This window comes from Hylobates moloch, unplaced genomic scaffold (genome assembly GCF_009828535.3).
Source record: "Hylobates moloch isolate HMO894 unplaced genomic scaffold, HMol_V3 SCAFFOLD_6, whole genome shotgun sequence".
In the NCBI taxonomy this organism is placed as follows: domain Eukaryota; kingdom Metazoa; phylum Chordata; class Mammalia; order Primates; family Hylobatidae; genus Hylobates; species Hylobates moloch.
In genome coordinates, this window is record NW_026652281.1 from 29,494,686 (window position 1) to 29,518,697 (window position 24,012).

Below are 24,012 nucleotides of genomic sequence, written 5' to 3' on the forward strand. Positions count from 1 at the left end.
GTGGCGAAAGAAGGACGGAGAAAGGCACGTCCAAAAAAGGGGGGGGGGGGGGGGGGGAATATATGAACAGACATTTCTAAAAAGAAGACACACAAATGGCCAACAGGTAAATGAAAAAATGTTCAACATCCTAAATCATCAGAAAAAATGCAAATGAAAACTATAAACATGTATCAACTCACCCCAGTTAAAATGGCTTTTAACAAGAAGACTGGCAATAGCAGATGTTCTCAAAGATGCAGAGAAAGGGGAACCCTGGTACTGTGTTGGTGGGAATGGAAATTAGTAAAACCACTATGGATAACTGTATGCAGGTTCCCAAAAACCTAATAACTGGTCAGGCGTGGTGGCTTAGGGCTGTAATGCCAGCACTTTGGGAGGCCAAGGCAGGCGGATCACCTGAGGCCAGCATTTTGAGACCTGCCTGTCTCACATAAAACCCCATCTGTACTAAAAACACAAAAATTAGCCAAGCGTGGTGGCACACACCTGTAATCCCAGCTACTCCGAGGTAGAGGCAGGAGAATAGCTTGAATCCAGGAGGCGGAGGTTGCAGCGAGCCAAGATTGTGTCAGTGCACTCCAGCCTGGGCAACAGAGCAAGACTATCTCAAAAAAACCAAAAACCTAATAGCTGAACAACCATATGATCTAGCAATTCCATTACTGGGTATATATCCAAAAGAATAAAATTCAATACATCAAAAAGACATCTGTGTGCCCATGTTTATTGCAGCACTACTCACAGTACCCAAGATAATAAAATCAACCTCAGTGAGTGCCCGTCAATGGATGAAAAAAATGTAGTATATGTACACACTGAAATATTATTCAGCCATTAAAAAGAATGAAATCCTGCCATTTGCAGCAACAAGGATGGAACTACACTTTGGGAAGTCAAGGTGGGCAGATCACTTGAGGCCAGGAGTTTGAGACCAGCCTGGTCAACATGGTGAAACCCATCTCTACTAAAAAATATATATATGTATATACAGAAATTAGCCAGGCATGGTGGCACATGCCTGTAATCGCAGCTACTGGGGAGGCTGAGGCACAAGAATCGCCTGAACCTGGGAAGCAGAGGTTGCAGTGAGCCAAGATCATGCCACTGCATTCCAGCCTTTTTGAAACTCTGAAAAAAAAAAATAAACAAACAATAAAAAGGATGGAACTGGAGGTCATTCTAAGTGACATAAGCCAAGCTCAGAAAGACAAATATATCACATGTTCTCATTCATATGTGGGAGCTACAAAAGTGGATCTCATAGAGAGTAGACTGATGGTTACCAGAGGGCTAAGGAGGTTGGGGGAGACGACAAAGAGAAGTTGAATAATTGGTACTAATAAACGGTTTGATAGACGTCATAAGACCTAGTGTTGGACAGATCAGGACTGTAACTGTAGTTTACAATAATCTATTGTATATTTCAAAAAAGAATTGGAATAGTTCTAACATAAACACAAATATTTAAGGTGCTGGATATGCCAAGTACAGTGATTTAATCTTTACAAATTATATGAATGTATTAAATTATCACATTTACTTTGAAAGTATGTACATCTATTATGCATCAATTAAAAAATAAAATAAGGCCAGGCATGGCAGCTCACATCTATAAATAATCCCAGCACTCTGGGAGGCCAGCACAGGAGGATTGCTTGAGCCCAGGAGTTCACGACCAGACTAGGTAATGCAGTGAGACCCCACTCTACAAAAAATTTTAAAAATTAGCCAGGCATGGTGGGACATGCCTGTCGTCCCAGCTACTTGGGACACTGTGGTGGGAGGATCTACTTGAGCCAAGAAGGTTGAAGCTGCAGTTAGCTGTGTTCACACGATTGCACTCCAACCTGGGAAGGAGAGTGAGACCCTGTCTCTAAAAAAATAAAATAAGCCAGGCATGGTGGCACACGTCTGTAGTCCCAGCTACTCAAGAGGCTGAGGTAGCATGACTGTTTAAACACAAGAGTTTGAGGCTGCAGTGAGTTATGACTGCGCCACTACACTGCAGCCTGGGAAACACTGTAAGACTCTGTCTCTAAAAAAAATTAAAAATAAATAAAATAAAAATTGATTTTATAAAACATTCTAAGAACATGTGTATGTGTGTGTGTGTGTGTGTGTGTGTGTGTGTGTGTGTGTGTGTGTGTATGTATTACCTTAAGAAAACTTCCTCTGGGAAATAATTAGGACAGTCAGCAATCAATTCAGGCAACAATAAAAGGCTCCTGAAGGGCAAGAATCATGTTTATTCAAAATTCTTTCTCATATTTTTAGATAGTAGGACCCCAAATGCAGTAAAAACTCAATTTTTATTTCCAAAGGAATGCTTTTCTTAAATCCTTTATAACTTATGGACAAAAACTACCTTTGAATACACATAAGAACAAAATTCTCCATGCACAGACTCAATTTGTCCCCATTATTTAAAAGGAAAAGGTTAAGCAAGGGTACCTCTGGTTAAAATTGGTAAAGTCTAAGTTGGTCTTCAATCTTTGTTTCTGCAGCTCTGTATCTTCTTCACATTAACTTCTCATCTACACTTCTTGCATCCAGTACTTAGGAGTTCTTATTCCTCCCATAAAAACAAAACTTAACCAGAAGCCAACTATATATACCTGTTAATTGACTTAAGTGTGAAGATGTTTGAGTCAAAGTATGTTCTCAAGCAGTTTTAACACATTAAAATATGTTTTATTTTAAAAAGGTTCTGACTCAGGTAAAGATTTTAGCTACCAATAAACAATGCCTTGCACACATATGGCATCAATAAATGTTAGTTAAATGAATCAAGGAAGAGTGCTATTTCTGTGGGGAGTGAATGGAAAGCTGAAATCACACGTTCTTACCCTAAGGCCTTCGAAGAAGTCATCTGGATTTGACTTTGTGAGGATTTTAAGCTGGGAGTGAAGAAGGGGAGACAGCCTAAACGCAGCTGTCTTCTTTGCCTTGCCCAGAACAGACAGCTTAGTCCTTGGAGCTCTTCTGACTCCAGCACAGGTTTTCTTTGTCCCATTTGTCCTCATGTATTTACTAGGCCCTACCTCGCCAGCTGTTTGGAATGCAACATGAAGTCACTGCCCCTAGAGGTAGTACAATTCTAGTGGGTAACAACTAAAAAAGGAATTATAAGATAGGCTACAAATAGGAAGATCATCTAGTCTGACTAGGGACATCAAAACCAAGGCTTTAGGGATGAGTTAGCCAGATTTACATCTTTTTTGCATAGGGAGAGATAATTGAAAAGTTGCCTGAACAGCTTGTGAAATGGCTTGAAAATAAGAAAGCATTTCTTACTGGGTAAATGGAAAGACGTTAGATATAGCTAAAGTTTAGGGAGGCAGCTATTGCAGAGAGGAGGAAAGGTGATGAGAGACTAGAAAGTACAGTAAAATGCACTGGGAAGAATTCACACTTTATCCTAATTTGCCTTTTAAAATGATCCCTCTGGCAATATTGTTTAAGTTGAAGACAAGTATGATTAAATACAGGGACACAGGTTAAAAGGCTATTTCAACAGAGTAACTGCACTACTGAAAAGACAAGGGGAAATATATTAAAATTACTCAGGAGACAGAATCTACAGGGCTTGATTGATTGTATCAGAAAAATGTGGGAGGATTAGGTGTTAAGGATATTTCCAAATCTTTGGCTTAAAAAAAAATAGCTGGATAATAGAACCATTCACAGAAATAATGCACACAAGAGGACAAACAAAACACATTGGGGTGTGGGTTGGAAGGTGCACCAAGATAGGGGAGTCGACTGAGTATAGAACACTTTATTTTACTTATATTATTTTTGAGACGAAGTCTTGCTCTGTCGCCCAGGATGGAGCGCAGTAAGGCAATCTTGGCTCACTGCAACCTCTGTCTCCTAGGTTCAAGCGATTATCCTGCCTCAACCTCCCGAGTAGCTGAGATTATAGGCACCCACCACCACACCTGGCTAATTTTTTGTATTTTTAGTAGAAACAGGATTTCACCATGTTGGCCAGGCTGGCCTAGAACTCCTGACCTCAAGCAGTCCACCACCTCAGCCTCCCAAATTGCTGGGATTACAGGCATGCAGAACATTTCAAAATTGATTATGTGTAGCAACTTCAAGTGGAACAATCCAAGAGGTATTTAAAATTATCAATACGAAGCTCAAGACAGGGATCTCACCATCACAGACTGTACACCAGGAGCTGCACGTAGAATGAAACGAGAAGAGGACAAAGGCCTGGTAGGCCTGACGATCACCAATATTTAAGGGATAGACAAGAAAGGTATCTTGCAAAGAACATTGAGAATGACTAAGGGGGTTGGACTGGGGGGCGCGTACGCTATAACTGAGCCAAGGAAAGTGAAGGAGAAAATGATCAACACAACAAATGCCAAACAGAAAGCAAGATACAAAGGAGATCTGTTGATTCAAATTAATATCAATGGGGTTACTGGTGACTAAGGAGAAAAAAGCTGCGAAAGTATAGTGAGTTAAGAAGTCAGCAGGACATAAAAGTGGCAACAAATACAGACAACTCAAGGGCTTTTAAGTCAAAAACAAAGAGGGATGTGGCAGCAAAGGATTTTCTGGTTGGCTGTTTTTCAAGATGAGAGTTTTAAGCACGTCTTAGAACCTCTAGAAAGAAAAAAGTAGAGATAACTTTAGGGCTGAACTCCCAGAGACAGCCTGAATAGATAAGATCCAGGGCACCAGGAAGACCAATTAACCCTGGACGATTCTGGGGGACATTTATTTTATTGTACCAGGAGAAGAGAAGGAATGAATGGATGCTGATGTAAGTGGATTTTTCAGCTTGTAGTCAAAAATGAGGCAGCTGCCATCTGAATGATTTCAGGTGGCAAGTTTATATGAGTTAAGAGAGCACTGGGGTGGGAGGTTTCAGAAGACGCAAGAAAGGAAAAATGAGCAGACTGGTGGGAGGATTCCTGGAAAGCTTTGAGGTCCCATTTGAGGTTGGCAAACATGACTTTATTTTCCACAGGAATTTCTTTACATAGTCTAGTAGTGCTCATGAGATATACAGGAACAAGAAAGAACATGAGACCGATCAAGTGTGTGGAATTTCATCAGACTGGCACAAACAAAAAGGGTTCAGAGAGTTAAAGGATACTGGCAACTAAGAGTATTGCTAAATTAACTCATACTAAATTATGTAAATTATAAAGTTAAAATGTGTAGCAATAACTGTGAAACAACAGGTAACAAGGTCAAGAATTAAAGTCTGATTTCCATACAGTTATCTTCATCCTGCAACACAGGCATGATATTAACTCCTTGATCTGAATATCTCACAGACTGGGTGCAGTGGCTCATGCCTGTAATCCCAGCACTTTGAGAGGCCAAGGTGGGAGGATCACTGGAGCCCAGGAGTTTGAGACCAGCCTGGGCAACATAGTAGGACCCCATCTCCACAAAAAATAAAAATAAAAAATTAGCTGGGCATGGTGTGGCACACACCTGTGGTCCCAGCTACTTGGAAGACTGAAGTGGGAAGACTGAGCCCAGGGGACTGAGGCTGCAGTGAGCCGTGATCCCACAACTGCACTCCAGCCTGGGTGACAGAGCAAGACTCTGTTTCAAAAAAATAAATAAAATAAATATCTCACAAACATGTGCTAAGAACAGAGGCATCAGTGGCTGGACAAATAATTCAAGCTCCAAGTCCATATAAGTGGTCTCATTTCTAAACGAAAAGGACATACTAAATCTCCAGTTTCAATGTTCTCCGTAATACTAGAAAGTTTGTGAAAATAAAAGTGAAAATACGAGCCAGGTGCAGCAGCACAGGCTTGTAGTCCCAGCTACTTGGGAGGCTGAGGCAGTAGGATCGCTTGAGGCCAGAAGTTCCAGACTAGCCCTGGCAACACAGCGAGACCTCATCTCTAAAAAATTGTTTTAAATAAATAAATGAAACAGAATGGGCTGTGCATGATTTTAAAATAATCCTTGTACCACTAAATTCTTAAATAAAAATAATCCAGCTACCTGATTTTAAATAAAAACCTAAAACAGCCCAGGCATGGTGGTTCACACCTGTAATCCCAGCACTTTGGGAGGCTGAGGCAGGTGGATTGCTTGAGCTCAGGAATTTGAGAACAGCCTGGGTTACATGGCGAGACCCTATCTGTACTTAAAAATTACATATACGTGTGTGTGTGGGTGTGTGTGTGTGTATATATATACACGTATATACGTGTATATATATATACGTATATACGTGTATATATATGTATATATGTGTATATATGTATATATGTATATATGTATACATATGTATATACGTATATACGTATATATGTACATATACACACATACATATATGTGTATGTGTGTGTATATGTACATATATAATATACATATATATTAAAATATACATATATATTTTAAGTGTATATATATACACACATACACACACACACACATATACACACACACACACATATATACACACACACACATATACAAAAAAAAAAAAAAAAAGCCAGGAATGGTGGCACGTGTCTGTGGTCCAAGCCACTTGGGAGACTAAGGTGGGAGGATCGCTTCAGGCCAGGAGGCAGAGGCTGCAGTGAGCTGAGATCCACCGTACTCCAGGCTGGGTGACAGAGTGAGACCCTGTCTTAAAAAAAAAAAAAAAAAAAAAAAAAACCTAAGATTAAGATGTAATACAATACACGAAACTTCTAAATCAAAATGTAAAATGGTTTTACAGATGTGTAAAATAAGTTATTCACAAAAACTCATTTCAAGGTGCCCTGACTATAACACAGAAGGTTATCAAAACAATAATAAGGGCACTAGCTTATCAAATAAACTGTCGATGTCACCAGCTGCTTCTGTCAAAAGATCTATAATCATTGGGCACAATGGGGCACACCTGTAATCACAGGGAGGCTCACCTAAGCCCAGGAGTTCCAAACCAGTCTGGGCAATATAACAAGATCCCGCCTCAAAAAAATAAAATAAAATAGCACTGGGCCTGGTGGTTCACCCCTGTAACCCCAGCACTTTGGGAGGCCAAGATGGGAGGATCACTTGAGGCCAGGAGTTCCCGGTCATGCCTGGTCAATACAGTGAGACCCCCATCTCTTTTTATTTAAAAATGTTTTAGTTAAAAAGTAATAAAAGATCTGTAATCAGAATAATCTATTACTAACCAATAAAATTAAATTGACAAATGAAAATCCTTCTATTAGGCACATACAACATTAGGTTTATCAACTTTAAGACTAAACACGATGCACAGGAAGAACTGAGTCACACGTGTGCTATCAAACATACAATCAAAACATAACTTTCAACTTTAAATTTTGGCAGAGAATCTTCTCAAATATTCTAAATTTCAATAAAATTCAAGGCTGTAACAGTCAGTATTCTAGTTTTAATCAATACCAGGTAAACGCCCCCAAAAAATTCCTTTCTGGTATATGTCCTGTTTAAATGACATAGGTTTTAAGTTTGGCATGCAGCAATTATTATCTTTAAAATATAATAAAGAATTGAGAACTAGTATCATTTCAATGATTTTAAAGGTACTTAAACACCATAAAACTTTATGTTTTAAAACAGGCCAACATATTTTAAAGTCCAATTTAGTACTTGTAATATTATATGCACCATAAACATCTTTCTCTTTCTTCATATGTGAATAGTAGCAATCTTTCCCCTTCTATATTCTCCCCACCCACAAAGATTCACACGCCCCCTTTCAAAAAAAAAAAAAAAAAAAACACCTTCCCATCCTCCCAATTTGGCAATCACACTTCTACCAATAAAGGTTTCCTTAAAGTGAACAAAACAGAGCTAAACTCAATGATGCTTATTACAGAAAGCTGAAGACGACGACTACTTATTCAGCCCTATTTCTCTAATGACACTCATATAATTGCAGTCTTTTGATTTCTAATCTAGATTCCCCTAGCTAGAAACACTGAGTTTTCTAATACTAAAGGGAAATTGGAGCTATAACACATTTGCTTTCCCTCCCATAGCTAAGATGTTTAAACTCCAAATCAGAGACAGGAAGTCTTATATATTGGCATAACTTTTCCGTCTCTTGGGCATATCATTCATAACTTTCCATATCACTCAAACCACAGTTTCAACCCTAAGCATGGATAAACCACAAAAGAAAAAGAAAAAAAAAAGTATCATATGAACAGTATGCATAACAATAGAATCTAGAAATGTAGATTCTAATTAACTAGTCTTCTTTTTAACTTGTTGCCTTTTATAAACAGAATATATTTAATTCTAAAAACAAAAATTGCAGGCTGGACATGGCAGCTCACGTCTGTAATCCCAGCAGCCTGGGAGGCCGAGGTGGGAGGATCACTTGAGCCCAGGAGTTAGACACCAGCCTGGGCAACATAAGGAGACTCCCGTCTCCTTTTTTTTTTTTTTTTTTTTTAAAAAAAAAAAAAAAAAAAAAAGACCAGATTTCTCACATATTAAGATCAGTAGGAAATTAACAAGGAAAAAGGTATGAAAGAAGCATTCCAGTAAATAAGGAAAAAATAAATAATTTTTGCTTAGCATACCTGAAGTCTCCCCTAGTTGCTCACTTGATGTTGATGATAAAATGCCTAACAACTGACTTAGAAAAAGAAACTAACAGGCAGAGCGCGGTGGCTCACGCCTATAATCCCAGTATGTGGGGAGGCCGAGGCAGGTGGATCATTTGAGGTGAGGAGTTCAAGACCAGCCTGGCCAAGATGATGAAACCCGTCTCTACTAAAAACACAAAAATTAGCTGGGCTTGGTGGTGTGAGCCTGTAATCCCAGCTGCTTGGGAGGCAGAGGCAGGAGAGTAGCTTGAACCCAGGTGGCAGAGGTTGCAAAGAGCTGAGATGGCACCACTGTACTCCAGCCTGGGTGATAGAGTGATACTCAGTCTCCAAAAAAAAAAAAGGAAAGAAAAAAAAAAAAAGAAACTAACAGGAATATTTTATTTGGACTCAAATCTAAATGATTAAAGCTATTTTTAAATACAGCAATTAATAATTATATTACTATAAGGTTTCTCTATCCATTTTTCATTAATTCAACCACGATTTATGAAGTACTTTCTACTGTTAGGCATTACAATAAATACAACCTTAATTTTATGAAAACTGACATTTTTGAGAGTTTTACATGTGCTAAACCATGGACTTACAGCTTAGCACTTTTTCATGTAACAACTCTATGAATAATACTATTTTAGTCCCATTTTACAGAAGAGAAAAAAAGAAATTCAAAGAGTAGAACTTGCTAATGGATAAACAGCTAATTATAAGGGACCACAGTGGAAATCAACTCCAAGTAATGACCTTACTGTTAGGTTTAAAGACTCAATCACTGTTCAAGGTGCTCACAATGAAGCCTGAGAAGCCATACACATACAATCCACAAGGCAAGACTGGTTAATGATAGAATAAAGACGCAAAGAAAGTGCTCTGAAAGCACAGGAGAGATGGTCATTGCCCACAAGAGGTTTTCTTACGAAAAGCAAAGTCAAAACAGCTTGATGCCTGTTGAGGTAGTAAAAAAGTATCTAATACTTAGATAGACTAACCTGCCTTGGTAATTTCATATTTTCAAATCTAGAAAATAGGGGAAGTGGCATTCAATTTCATTTCCATTTAAAACCTGTCAGGCTTTATGAGTAAAACAAGATCTCACATCTTGTAATCTTTCAAACCAAGAACACGTAAGTTATCTGCAAACACGCAAAGGGAGGAATTACAAAAACAGGACTGTCCTAAGAGAAGGCACAAAGTACCAAAAAGAATAAAAGAATTTTTCAAGGGGAACTGCAAGAGGAAGATGTCATGCTCCACTTCAAGTAAAATGCAACTGAGGGATATTTTAGTCTTCACATACCATCTACCATTAATGTTTACTGTTTTGCTATCAAAGAAAAGTCAAAATCAAAAGAGGTTAAAAACAACATTCAAGGCTGGGTGCAGTGGCTCCCGCCTGTAATCCCAGCACTTTGGGAGGACGAGGCGGGTGCATCACCTGAGGTCAGGAACTCGAGACCAGCGTGACCCAAACATGGTGAAACCCCACTTCTACTAAAAATACAAAATTACCCGGGCATGGTGGCACATGCCTGTAATCCCAGCTACTCGGGAGGCTGAGGCAGGAGAATCTCTTGAAACCAGGAGGCGGAGGTTGCAGTGAGCTAAGATTGCGCCACTGCACTCCAGCCTGGGCAACAACACTGAAACTCCCTCTCAAAAAAAAAAAAAAAATACCAACTCAAGAAGTAAACAATAGATTCCGCCTTTTAACATGAGAGAAGTTCTTTAAATATATATTGGCCAGGCGCGGTGGCTCACACCTGTAATTCCAGCTCTTAGGGAGGCCGAGGCAGGTGGATCACCAGGTCAGGAGATCGAGACCATCCTGGCTAACACGGTGAAACCCCGTCTCTACTAAAAATACAAAAAATTAGCCGGGCAAGGTGGCGGGCGCCTGTAGTCCCAGCTACTTGGGAGGCTGAGGCAGGAGAATGGCGTGAACCCGGGAGCTGCAGCTTGCAGTGAGCCAAGACCATGCCACTGCACTCCAGCCTGGGCGCCAGAGCGAGACTCCGCCTCAAAAAAGAAAAAAGGGCGATTTCAGGAGAGATAAATTTAAGGTGTATATAAGTGTCCAGGAAAATGAGTGTAATCAACTTAAAGAGTCAAGGATGGATAGGCTGCAAAGGAAAACCATGACTGTTAAATCCTTAAAATTCCATCAAAACTAAAGAGAGCTGAGCTCTCTTTATACTTAAAAATTTACTTTTAGTTTATTTACTGAATGCTTCCAGATACCTGGAAGAAATCTGCAGTAGGCTTGGTGGGAGATTAAATCCTACTCTATGGAAATGAACTTTAAAATTCAGCAGAACTGAGCAACAAGCTACATGATGGTACAGGATGACCATCTATCTAATCCTTGGCACACTAACTGATCTTTCCTTAAAAATAATACATAGACATTCACCAAGGTTTTATAGAGGAATGCATCCAGGTATATAAATAGGCCATCATACTGTATAAGCTTTGAAGTTCACACCACTGCTTACATAGATTGTGAATGCTTTCTTAGAAAAAATTCTTAGGGCTGGGCATGGTGGCTCACGCCTCTCTAATCCTAGCATTTTGGGAGGCTGAAGTGGGAGGATCACTTGAGCCCAGGAACTCGAGACCCGCCTGGGCAACATAGGAGACCCCTCTCTACAAAAAACAGAAAACTTAGCCAGGCGTGGTGATTAGCATCTGTAGTCCTAGCTACTCAGGAGCCTAAGGTGGAAGGATGGCTTGAGCCGGGGAGGTCGAGGCTGCAGTGAGTTGTGATCATGCCACTGCACTCCAGCCTGGGTGACAGAGGGAGACCTCATTTCAAAATTTTTTAAAAAGCAAAAGTTCTTAGAATTTACACTGGAGAAAGCACTCATATAAATTCAGGAAATGACAGAGAATGCAACATTATTATCCTATAATTTCCCACTAGGAAAACCTTCTAAGGATGATGTTTACTTCCCTCTCAAGCAGCAAGAGCAGAGAGCAATGCCCAGCTGTAAGGAAACTATAGTTGCTAACTGGGACTCCCAGAGCTCACTCTTTTCCCAAGTATTCAGGCTGGGCAAACATTTAGAACTGGAATCCCGATAAATTAAGATGTGTATGAGTCAATCTAAAGGGGAGGTACAGTCTCTATTTGAAAACAAAATGCTTGTTGGCACAATTCTAAAAGTACAACTCAGGCATTAAATGCCTACACCATGTTAAATGCTGAGTATTATTTATTCTGAGCAACAAAGACCACAAAAAAATTAAAAGCAGAGAAAAAGATTAGAAATTTAAGACTCCTAAACCTGGGGCATTGGTTACGTTGTTTACTTTGTGTCACTTATACAAAATTAAGTTTTACTTTTTTTTTTTTTTAAAGAAAAGCCTACAGCACTCAGTATTCCCAGGCAGTGACAAGTTTTACTTTTAATCACAACTAAAGAGGTATCCACACAAATTGTAGCAAAAATCATTAGCATTATAAATTAACGTAGATGAAAGTATCATGTGCAATTACTGACTTGTATTTTGAAATTGTTATAAAAAAATAAATAGTTAAGGCAGAAAAATGTCACTATACTGACAAGTAGCCCGAAGTTTGGTGCCCTCTTCTTGTCAATATGTGGCCAACGAAAAGCAAGTTAAGCAACCTTAACCTGGGATTACAGGGTTATTGTAAAATATACAAGGAATATTTTTTAAAAATGAAAAGGCTTTTTTTTCTTTCCGAAGTTATTTCCCAGGGAATTTGAAAAGAAAATAAATGAAAAGCACTGTTCTCAAGGCTAGTTGTTGATAGCAAACAATTGGTAATTGTTTTGAGACACCCACTTTTTAACTATAAAGATACTTGACCTTAACTTAGAATACAAAATGAAACCAATCTCCACTATTCCTAAATTTGGCAATTTGAACCTATAGAATGGTATAAAAAAGCCCCCAACTCGTTACACAACAAAGATTTTTCGACAAACGACTTTGGCAAAGTACCCTGGCCCAAGGAAGACAGACCAAAAACTTTAAAAATCCTACAAAACATTCAAAACATTCTAACTTGAGTTCAGGCTCCATACAGTACCTCACTGACCGAAATGGTTTTGCTTCTTTAGTTCTCAAGGGCCAGGTCTGCCGTGCTCTGGATGGTAAGGAGCCCCCTGGGGCGACAAGGCGCTCGCGCCTCTGCCCCCCCGTTCTGGGCCAAGCTCGGCCCATAATGACGGGCAAAGGCCGGGCCACGGGCGACGCGAGAGCCTCCCTCACTCACCGTGAAGCGCTGGTCGCCAATGCTGCCCACGGAGAAGCAGTGGTCGCCAGGGTTCACAGCCCCGGTCAGCACCTGGTGCAGGTTCATGTCGGCGCCCTAGTCCTGAAACGGACACCGCATGCAGCTCATGCCACGAGTCAGCGGCTGCTTCCCTTCCTCTTTCCCTCAGGGGCGGTGGCCGCTCTTCGGTGGCGACGGCAGAAGCAGCGACAGGCGCCTGGAGCCGGAGCCGCTCAGCTGGGGCCCGTGGCTCATGCCGAGCCCTGGAGGGCGAGGCCCGGAGGGGGCGGGTCGGCTAGAGGGCGGAGCGCCGCGCTCCTTCGCGCACCTGTCACTGCCCGCGCTGGCCCAGGTGAAGCTCAGAGTCCCCTCGCCGGCCACGACCTGGGGCCGACTCACCGGCCAGGAAGGCCGCGCTATCCATACACTTCCTCTGGACCCGGGCAGCCGCTCCTGACCCAGCCCGAGTGGCGCACGCAGTACGCGCTCGCACTCCCCGCCTGACCTGTCCCTTCCCGGCTCCGGTGCCCGCCACCCCCACAGTCCTCCGCCACTCACTACGCGCCTATGGATCCCTGCGGCCGAAATATCGCGAGGCTTCGCTCGGGGAAGCTGCTACTGTGGTAAGGAATTCACTTTTTTACCGCAGCATGCGTGTGAGCAAGTGAATATAAAAACGCCTCTTCTAGTCAGAAACTGGCCAATCCCGACCCCCGGTCCACCTAGGGCTCCGCCCATCGCCGAGAATAAGCCAATCTCTTTGAGGCTTGTACAGCAGAACGCCGTGCGTTTTAGCTTGAACTTGATAAGCCTGGCAGAAGCCTGATGAACCCAGAATAAGTGAGATGTGGTAAGTTGTGATTTAGGTTAGGGTTTAATCTAACTGTTGGGCGAGAAAATTTGAAGGGGAGAAGTGCATCTTAAATGGAGTTGCAGTTTCCTCGGTTCTGGTAGGACTACAAGTCCCAGTATGCACCGCTCCCCCGGGCGGCCAGAGTGTCTCTAAGTAAATGTGACCCTTGAAACGTCTACGTTATCAGCTTAATGGTTTCTCCAGCCTTGCGCGTGTTTCCAAGTCCCTAAACGGGATGGTTTTTGAAAGGCTCGAACACTTGACAAGTAGTAAAGTGGTATTTTCTTAGCCTAAGTTATCTTAACACATGATTTGGAATAGTGCTGGTAATAACAGCACACCAGACCTGCATTGAGCGTTTGTTTTGGAAAGGAACCTAGGAATTCCAGAATGATCAGAGTCACAGCTACAAATTGTGAGATTCAACTCTCATTGTATTTTGACACAAGTTTTGTATTACAATTGACTAACGTGTTTATATGTCTCCCCCTGTATACCGTAAGCCTCTTGGAGATAGAGAGGAACAGGACACAAGTCTGTCCCTAATGTCTAATACCGCACCAGTCCCACCCATTCAAGGTGTTCTGTAAATGTTGCATGAATGTGTATAGAAACTCTCCAAATAGACCGGGCACGGTGACTCACGCCTGTTATTCCAGAACTTTGGGAGGCTGAGGAGGGCGAATCACGAGGTCAGGAGTTCGAGACCAGCCTGGCCAACATAGTGAAACCCCCTTCTCTACTAAAAATACAAAAATTAGCCGGGCGTGGTGGCGCCCACCTATAATCCCAGCTACTCCGGAGGCTGAGGCAGCAGAATCACTTCAACCCGGGAGGCGGAGGTTGCAGTGCGCCAAGACCCCTATTGCACTACAGCCTGGGTGACAGTGAGACTCCGTCTCAAAACAAACAAACAAAAAACCCTCAAAAAAAAGTCTCCAAATAGGCCGGGCACAATGGCTCACGCTTGTAATCCCAGCACTTTGGGAAGTCGAGGTGGGGGGGGGGGGATCACCTGAGGTTGGGAGTTCGAGACCAACCTGGCTAATATGGTGAAACCCAGTTTCTACTAAAAATTTAAAAGTTAGCCTGGCGTGGTGGCATGTGCCTGTAATCCCAGCTACTCGGGATGCTGAGGCGAGAGAATCACTTGAACCTGGGAGACGGAGGTTGCAGTGAGCCAAGATCGCGCCATTGCACTGAAGCTTGGGCAACAAGAGAGAAACTCAAAAAAAAAAAAAAGAAAAGAAAGAAACTCCCCAAATAAAACAAGTGGTTTTTAAAATTTTGCTAAATTTATTTTTTATATGCTTTTGTTGTAGTATAAAGACTTCAAACTATAATAATACTTTAGTGCGACGAGTACTAGTAAATTTATTTCCTTTTATTTTTACTACTTTTTTGCAATGTACATTTGCTTTGTCTTACAATAAAAAGCTCAACTTACGAGATACTTTTGTAGTTCATAAGTGTGATTGTGTGTTCACACTTGTGTGAGATGACCCTCCCTCAAACCTTGTTGTGCCATCATCTGCACATTACCCATCTGATGTGGGAAAAAAAAAACAAAAAACCCGAAACTTATAACAAAAATGAATTTCATTATGTATTCCAGGCTTTTCATAAGATAAGGGACAAAATTTGTCTTTTTAAAAAATATATTTATTTTTTGAGGTCTAACATACCTACAGTTTGGCTTGTCTTTTATTATTTCAAATTATACTTCAAGTGGTTTTTAATTTTATATTTTAGACCCAGAACCAGGATTGTTTTACTTGTGTGGGTCCCACATAAATTCTGTGGCTGGCCCATAATTTAACATGTTTACTCATTCTATTTTGCCCAGTTGTTAGTTTTGAAGAGCATTCCACGTATTAGAATAAAGCTGAGCAACAAGAGGCCGGGCGCGGTGGCTCACACCTGTAATCCCAGCACTTTGGGAGGCCGAGGCGGGTGGATCATGAGGTCAGGAGATGAAGACCATCCTGGCTAACACAGTGAAACCCCATCTCTACAGAAAATACAGAAAAAAAATTAGCCAGGCGTGGTGGCAGGCACCTATAGTCCCAGATACTTGGGAGGCTGAGGCAGGAGAATGGCGTGAACCCAGGAGGCGTAGCTTGCAGTGAGCAGAGTTTGCGCCACTGCACTCCAGCCTGGGCAACAGAGCGAGACTCCATCTCAAAAAAAAAAAAAAAAAACAAACTTCCCTTTGCCTCCAAGATGCTGCTCTTCATAGATCATCTCCTAATGTCATAAAATTCCCCTAATAAGGTTCTGTCGAATCCTAAATCTATTCCTGGTTTATTGTGCAACTTTGACATGACTCTGACCTTATGGGAAGATTAATAAGGTGGAGGAGGTGAAAGTAAATTTTAGGTTGTTTGCCCCTCATCCTCCCCTTGCTGTTTCCTTACTGTGGGTCTAGAAGGCAGCACTGCAGGCCTCCATTCCACTTGCTCAAAGTCTCCACCTTCCTTCTACCCAAGGCTCACAAATCCACCTGCTAATCCAAGAAATCCAGGAGAAGGGCCTGGTGCGGTAGTTAACTCCTGCAATCCCAGCGCTTTGGGAGGCTGAGGCAGGAAGATCCCTGAACTCAGGAGTTCCAGGTTGCAGTGAACTATGATCACGCCACTGTACTCTAACCTGGGCAATAGACCTTGTCTTAAAAAAAAAAAAAAAAAATCCTGGATAATTATTGAGTCTAATTATCCCCTCAACTATAATTGAATTATATCATTCCATCCTTTGAATGCTCACTCATTGTGTGCTTCAGTGGTTTTCTTTTTTAGTTTCTAAAAAAAATGAGAGAAAGGATGGCTCTACAAAAAAAAAAAAAAAAAAAGTCTTGCTGTATGCAGCACCAGTAGTCCAGTTACCCAAGAGGCTAAGGCAGGAGAATCAGTTGAGAGTCCAGGAGTTCAAGTCCAGTCTAGGTAAAATAGTGAGATCACGTCTCTAAAAACCAAATAAAAAATTAAAAGTTAAATAAAGGAAATCTTTTCTTGTATAGTTTGCATTATTACTGGCAGCAAGATCTCTTACATAACCGAAGTGTTATGTGGTTTCTGAGACTGGCAGGCCAAAGATAAGTTTCGGTTTTCAATACTAGTCTTCAAGAGGAGGGGGAATTTTTTGTTTTTTTGCGGGGACAGAGTCTTGCTCTGTCACCCAGGCTGGAGAGCAGTGGCGCGATCTCTAGAGGAGGGGGAATTTTATAAGAGTCAGTGGGTGGTGATAGTGTAAAGAAACCCAAGCAGGCCAGATTCTGAGATTCTTGGAAAGAAAAGGAGTATATAGGAAGCTAGCTCAAACTGAGAAATAATCATGTCTCTTGCCCACTCTTGATTTCTTGAAATCCTTATCATTACCCTCCTCCCCCACCCCAAATAGACCAATCTAAATCCCTATTCTTGGCCGGGGGCGGTGGCTCATGCCTGTAATTCCAGGATTTCGGGAGGCAGAGGCAGGTGGATCGCGAGGTCAGGAGTTTGAGACCAGCCTGGCCAACATAGTGAAACCCTGTCTCTGCTAAAAATTCAAAAAAATTAGACAGGAGTGCTGGCAGGCGCCTATAATTCCAGCTATTCTGGAGGCTGAGGCAGGAGAATCGCTTGAAGCTGTCAGGTGGAGGTTACAGTGAGCCGAGATCGCACCATTGCATCCAGCCTGGGTAACAAGAGTGAAACTCCGTCTCATAAACAAACAAACGAACAAAAAATTATCAGGGTGTGGTGGCACGTGCCTGTAGTCCCAGCTACTTGGGAGGCTAAGTCAGGAGAATCGCTTGAACCTGGGAGGTGGAGGTTGCAGTGAGCCGAGATCGCTCCACTGCACTCCAGCTTGAGACTTTGTCTCAAAAAAAAAAAAAAAAAAAAAAAAATCCCTATTCTCCCAGGGCCTCTGTCACTAGATCCACCTATAGGGGCTTCAGTCCCCACTGCCAACACCTATAAATGAGGGCAGTTAGCAGTAAGGGAAATTCTTAGTCTCATAACTAAGCCTAAATCAAGGGGAGTATGTTGCTTGATTTCACAAGCATTCTAACCTCATTATGTCGTAAAAATAATATGAGGGTCCCTCGGCTGGGCGCGGTGGCTGACGCTTGTAATCCCAGCACTTTGGGAGGCCAAGGAGGGCGGATCACGAGGTCAGGAGATCATGACCATCCTGGCTAACAGGGTGAAACCCCGTCTCCACTAAAAAAAAAAAAAAAAAAAAAAAATACAAAAAAGTTAGCTGGGCGTGGTGGCAGGCGCCTGTAGTCCCAGATACTCGGGAGGCTGAGGCAGGAGAATGGCGTGAATCCAGGAGGCGGAGCTTGCAGTAAGCGGAGATCGTACCACTGCACTCCAGTCTGGGCGACTGAGCGAGGCTCTGTCTCAAAAAAAAACTTTTCCATCCTGGCTAACACGGTGAAACCCCGTCTCTACTAAATATATAAAAAAAATTAGCCAGGCATAGTGGCGGGCGCCTGTATTCCCAGCTACTCGGGAGGCTGAGGCAGCAGAATGGCGTGAACTCAGGGGGCGGAGCTTGCAGTGAGCCGAGATCGCACCACTGCACTCCAGCCTGGGCGACAGAGCGAAACTCCGTCTCAAATAATAATAATAATAATAATAATAATAATAATAATAATAATAATATGAGGGTCCCTCTTCTGCCTGAGGGAAGTGGAAATAGCTGCTAGAGAGTGACAAAGAAAGAAGAATTATATACACGTGCACACACACAAACACACACTTTTTTTTTTTTTCTTGAGACAGAATCTCACTCTGTCACCCAGGCTGGAGTGGAGTGGCACCATCACGATCCACTGCAGCCTTGACCTCCTAGCAGGCTCAGGTGATCCTTCCGCCTCAGCCTCCCAACTAGCTGGGACCACAGGTACATGCCACCACGCCCAGCAAATTTTTGTATTTTTTGTAGTGATGGGGTTTTGGCATGTTGCCCAGGCTGGTCTCGAACTTCTGGGCTCAAGTGATCCACCCACCTCGGCCTCCCAAAGTGCTGGGATTTATAGGTGTGAGCCACCATGCCTGGTCACACACACTTTTTATATGAGGAATGTAAGCCCTTTTAAAATATCAGGCCCAGAAAGGCATTAAAATGAGACAGCATTCATATCCTATCTCTCTCCTTGAACTATGTAATCTCTTGAAACTGCTTTCACGCCTGGGCGCAGTGCCTCACGCCTGTAATCCTAACACTTTGGGAGGCCAAGGTGGGTGGATCGCCTGAGATCAGGAGCTCAAGACCAGCCTGGCCAACATGATGAAACCTGTCTCTACTAAAAATACAAAAATTAGCCAGGCGTAGTGGCGGCCGCCTATGATCCCAGCTACTGGGAGGGCTGACAGGAGAATCGCTTGAACCTGCTGGAGATTGTGGTGAGCCAAGATGGCACCACTGCACTCCAGCCTGGGCGACAGAGTGAGACTCCGTCTCAAAAAAAAAGAGAAACTACTAGCTATATTAGCTGTTGCTACAAGTAACTATAAGTTAATCTAACAATGCCACATTCTGGACAGTATAACCCACACACTGTAACTCAACAATGTATAGCCAATCAGTAATCAATGTTATTTCTGTGAACTGATGAGAATTCCTGACAAACAACTTTCTATAAGCCCACTCTTTGTCCCCTTTTTGCCGTCAAAAATCTGCTTGTAGCAAAGGTCTGAACGAAGCACTTCCCAAGACAATTTGGAAGTGTGTCCCAGGCAGCTGTTCTCTGCTTTGGCCCAAATAAACTCTATATTAATTCTGGGGCTCAGCTTCTTTTCTTTTAGTTTGACAACAGAGATGAATAAAAAGAGAAATGAACAACCGCAACCTGGGCTACCTCTCGTTAGCAAACACATAGGCTCCAGGGTCCTACACTGAATTAAGGGAATGGTCCAAATTCCAGTAGTAATTCCCACGTGAAGAGGATTATGAGTCTGGCAAGTATCAGAGAGTTCATTAGAAGCAGATTACATAAATCCTACACATTTCACAAAGTGGGACATGGGAACCAAGTCTAGCAGTATAGACACCAGTTAGATACCATGGGCAAATTAAAAAGAAATATCAATTATGTAATCATTGTAATCATTAACATTAAGTGAATATTTAGTAAAGTACTATTCTAAGCATTCTGTATTGACTCATTTAATTCTCATGTCAACCTGAAAGATAGATACTATTATTCCCTCCTCCCCTATTATTTTCCCCTATTATTTTCTTCCTTGTACAAGTAAGGAAACTGAGACAGAGTAAATTTGCTAGCCCAAGTCACATAGTAACGGGTAGAGGCAGAAGTTCTTAACTGTTATGCTATATTGCCTCTATACAGGAGAAAAAAAGAAAGGGAAGGAGGAGGGTTAAAAATGAAAAAAATCTAGCATGCAAAATCCAGAAGCAAACAAAGCATAGCTCTCCCAAAAGAAGAAAATTTCCTCTGGTAGCTTTGCATGATACTGTAATAACACAAATTCAATTAAACAAAACCTCAGAGATGAGATGATAAAATAATAAAATGAGAAGAAAAGGAAGATTTCAGAACTAAAAAAAAATGACATAATTTTACAACATTAATAAATTAGAGCAAGAAATACACAGGCGTGGCTGAAAATCAGACGTCTTCCTTTCTTTATCTTTATCTCTATCTTTAAGATGGGATCTCGCTATGTTGCCTAGGCTTGTCTGAAACTCCTGGGCTCAAGTGATCCTCCTATTTCAGCCTCCCAAGTATCTGGGACTACAGGCGTGTACCACTGTGCCAGGCTGAAAATAAAATTTCTGGTGTAAAAGGAAAACTTACGATAATTGTAAAACTACAAAGATAACTAATATGATAGCAAATGAAGAAGATAAAATAAATATGAAGAACAATAATAAATATATAAATTGTGAGTTTAAAAATTAGTATTATCTGTCTTACAAATGGAAAGTGGGAGTGTAATTCTTGGAAAGAAGAGAATTACTTTAAAATGATGGAATATATTTACTTATTTTAATTTTTTAAAAAATGTATATGTAAATATGTTCATTATCAAAAAATCTGAAAATACAGAAGAAAAAAAGCAGGTAAAATTCGTTTAAATCTTGGGCATGGTGACTCACAATTGTAATCCTAGTACTTTAGGAGGCCAAGGCAGGAGAATCACTTGAGGCCAGGAGTTCCAGACCAGCTTGGGCAATATAGTGAGACCTCATCTTCAAGCTTGTGTTCTTTAAAATGAAATATTTTGACCAAGCACAGTGGCCCATGCCTATAATCCCAGCAATTTGGGAGGGCAAGGCAGGATAGCTTGAGGCTAGGAGTTCAAGACCAGCCTGGGCAACATGGAGAGAGACCTCATCTCTAGTTTTAAAAAAGCTTTTATACACATTTTTTTACCAAAAAATAAAAATAGGATTATAGCTTACAGACATTTTATAATCTTTTTTAAAATGCAACAATTTGTTGTGAACATCTTTGCCTATAAATAAATACACTTCTCTAGCATCGTTTTTAATGACAAAACAATCCATTTCGTGTATATAACACACTCTATGCAACTAGTCTCCAACGGGTATGCATATTTTCACAATTTTTTTCCTTTCTTTTTTCGAGACAGGATCTGTGTCGCTCAGGCTGGAGAGCAGTGCTGCTATCAGAGCTCCCTGTAGCCTTGAACTCCTGGGCCCCCTAAAGTGCTGGGATTACAGGCATGAGACACTGGGCTTGACCCCACTGTTACAATTTTTGATGAATATTTTCAAATTACCTTTCAGAAAGGTATTTAGCAGTTAATCTATTTTGGTTGCCCATCACTCTACACTGTTCTCCATCTCCACTACCACCTCCTACTCATAGCAACCCCTCCCACTCAAACCACAAGGAAAGACACATGACCAATAATAAAAATACTCGGTAAGATTTATGCAATATATTCTGCTTGCCAGGGATTGTTCTGTGTATTTCTACACAGAATGTAATCTTTACAGTGTAATCCCTAGATTACAGATAAGGAAACAAAAACAGTAAAGGTCAGTAATTTGCCAAGGTCACACAGCTAGCTGGGATTTAAGTCCATTATGTCCGGCAACACAGACCACATGCCCTTTTCCACTCAGGTCTATATTGCCTCACCTCTGTTTCCCTGGCTACTGTAATTGACTCAGGGATGAACCCCACCTGGGTCAATCAGAATCTTTCTCCAGGATTTTCTGCTGCATCTAGCAGGGAACTCTTGCATTTTTGAAGTAATTAAACATTGTCCCTAAACATAAATGACCCCTGAGTGTTTCAGGAAGAATGAAGAAAGAAAAGTAGAGCTGAACTCCATTTTTGATATTTACTACAGGGAGTAAAGGGAAGCCATGACAACCTCACTTGAACTCTTGGTCCAGTCCTGTTTAATGTCCATCCTACCCAATTATGTGAGCACAAAATCCTCCCCACCTACTTTACATACATACATACATACATGTATTTTTTTTTTCTCTTAAGTTGGCTTGAATTCCATTTCTGTCACTTTGGATCACAAGACTAATACATGATAACTTAAATTCCCACCAACATGAGAGTTCCAGTTTTCCTGCATCTTTAGAAAGTATTAAGCATGTGAATTAACAGAGAGAAGAACACCAGAGATTAGAGAAAAGCAAGAATATGATTCCTGAAAGGTGCTTAATACATAACTTGACAAAACTGACTTTAATTGCCAGCAATAGGATCTTTAAACTTTTTTTTTTTTTTTTTTTTGAGACAGATTCTTGCTCTGTTGCCCAGGCTGGAGTGCAGTGGCACCATCTCGGCTCACCGCAAGCTCCGCCTTCCAGGTTCACGCCATTCTCCTGCCTAAGCCTCCCAAGTAGTTGGGACTACAGGCGCCCGCCACAGCACCCGGCTAGTGTTTTGTATTTTTAGTAGAGACGGGTTTCACCGTGTTAGCCAGGATGGTCTTGATCTCCTGACCTCGTGATCCGCCCGCCTCGGCCTCCCAAAGTGCTGGGATTACAGGCATGAGCCACCGCGCCCGGCCGGAAAAGGATTTTTAAAAACAAAAGTATAGACACAAGATGAAAATTCTACAGAAAAATATGTAACAGAGTTCTGAATGAATAGAAGAAAGCAGAGTTGAGGAATGCGTGAATTGCTTAATCTTTCACCTGCTGAGTTTTCATTCCCTGTACAGCAGAAGGAAAAAAAAAGAGAGAACTTTCTTAGGAAAGAAATTCAGTAAGCAGCTTTCTGAAAACACTCATTTCTGTCACTGAAATTGCTAGAAATGCAAATATCCACAATACCTTTCATTGTATTCTAGAAGAACACTTCCACACTCTCTGTGCAGAGGCTTTTGATTATAGTTTCTGGATTTAAAGCATCCAAAGAGAGAAAGCTCCAGGTTTGCACATACTGCTTTAATTAAACAATAATTTTTAGTAAGTAGAGGCTTTTGCTCTCTAAATCTAAAGAACTAAAGGTAGATAAAAGAAACACATCTTTTGCTATAAGTGAAAAAGTAATTTTTGCTCTACTGTATATATTTCTGGGGAGAAAAAAATCTCACCCTCAAGCTTGTGTTCTTTAAAATGAAATATTTTGACCAAGCACAGTGGCGCATGCCTATAATCCCAGCAATTTGGAAGGGCAAGGCAGGATAGCTTGAGGCCAGGAGTTCAAGACCAGCCTGGGCAACATAGAGACCTCATCTCTATTTTTAAAAAATGAAATGTTAAAATATATAATGGTATTTTTTCATGTTTCTAATTTTTTATTATAGATAATGCAGTCTCGTGTCTGACATATTACATTTGTTTGCTTAATATTTTTTCTAGAAAAGTTTTTGTCCTGGAAAAAAAGAGGGAAAACATTTTGAAGGTTTCTTTTAGAAAAGTAATGGAAGCTGGGTGCGGTGGCTCATACCTGTAAATCCCAGCACTTTGGGAGGCCAAGGTGGGTGGATCACCTGAGGTCAGGAGTTTGAGACCAGCCTAGCCAACATGGTGAAACCCTGTCTCTACTAAAAATACGAAAATTAGCAGGGCATGGTGCAGGCATCTGTAATCCCGGTTACTTGGGAGGCTGAGGCAGGAGAATCGCTTGAATCCAGGAGGCAGAGGTTGCAGTGAGCCAAGATCGCGCCATTCCACTCCAGCATGGGCAACAAGGGTGAAACTCCGTCTCAAAAAAAAAAAAGAGAAAAGAAAAGTACTAGTGGAAACTAGCCATTAATTAGCAGGGTTGGATGACTAAGGAAATGGTATTTTACTAATGTAGTAAGATAGGGAGAAAATAGTAGGATAAGCCATTTTGGGTAGGTAAGGCTAAGACTAATTTTAGCATTAGAATTTGAAGTAATCAT

The 24,012-nt window shown here is 41.4% G+C and overlaps 1 protein-coding gene and 1 non-coding gene across 3 annotated transcripts in view; one reads left to right on the forward strand and one right to left on the reverse strand.

Annotated features, from left to right (window-relative positions):
• The window catches only part of DMXL1 (Dmx like 1), a 191,093-nt gene extending 177,707 nt beyond the window's left edge, over positions 1-13,386 (reverse strand). For both annotated transcript variants that reach the window (XM_032156599.2, XM_032156598.2), the window contains exon 1: positions 12,820-13,386. In XM_032156599.2, the coding sequence (XP_032012490.1) occupies positions 12,820-12,906 (87 nt within the window). In that variant the 5' untranslated portion in view covers positions 12,907-13,386. The remainder of the gene's footprint in view (positions 1-12,819) is intronic.
• Positions 13,387-15,122: 1,736 nt separating this feature from the next.
• LOC116472116 (small nucleolar RNA U13) lies at positions 15,123-15,224 on the forward strand. The gene has a single exon (XR_004249020.1). It is a non-coding gene; the product is annotated as a small nucleolar RNA U13 (small nucleolar RNA).
• Positions 15,225-24,012: the final 8,788 nt, after the last annotated feature.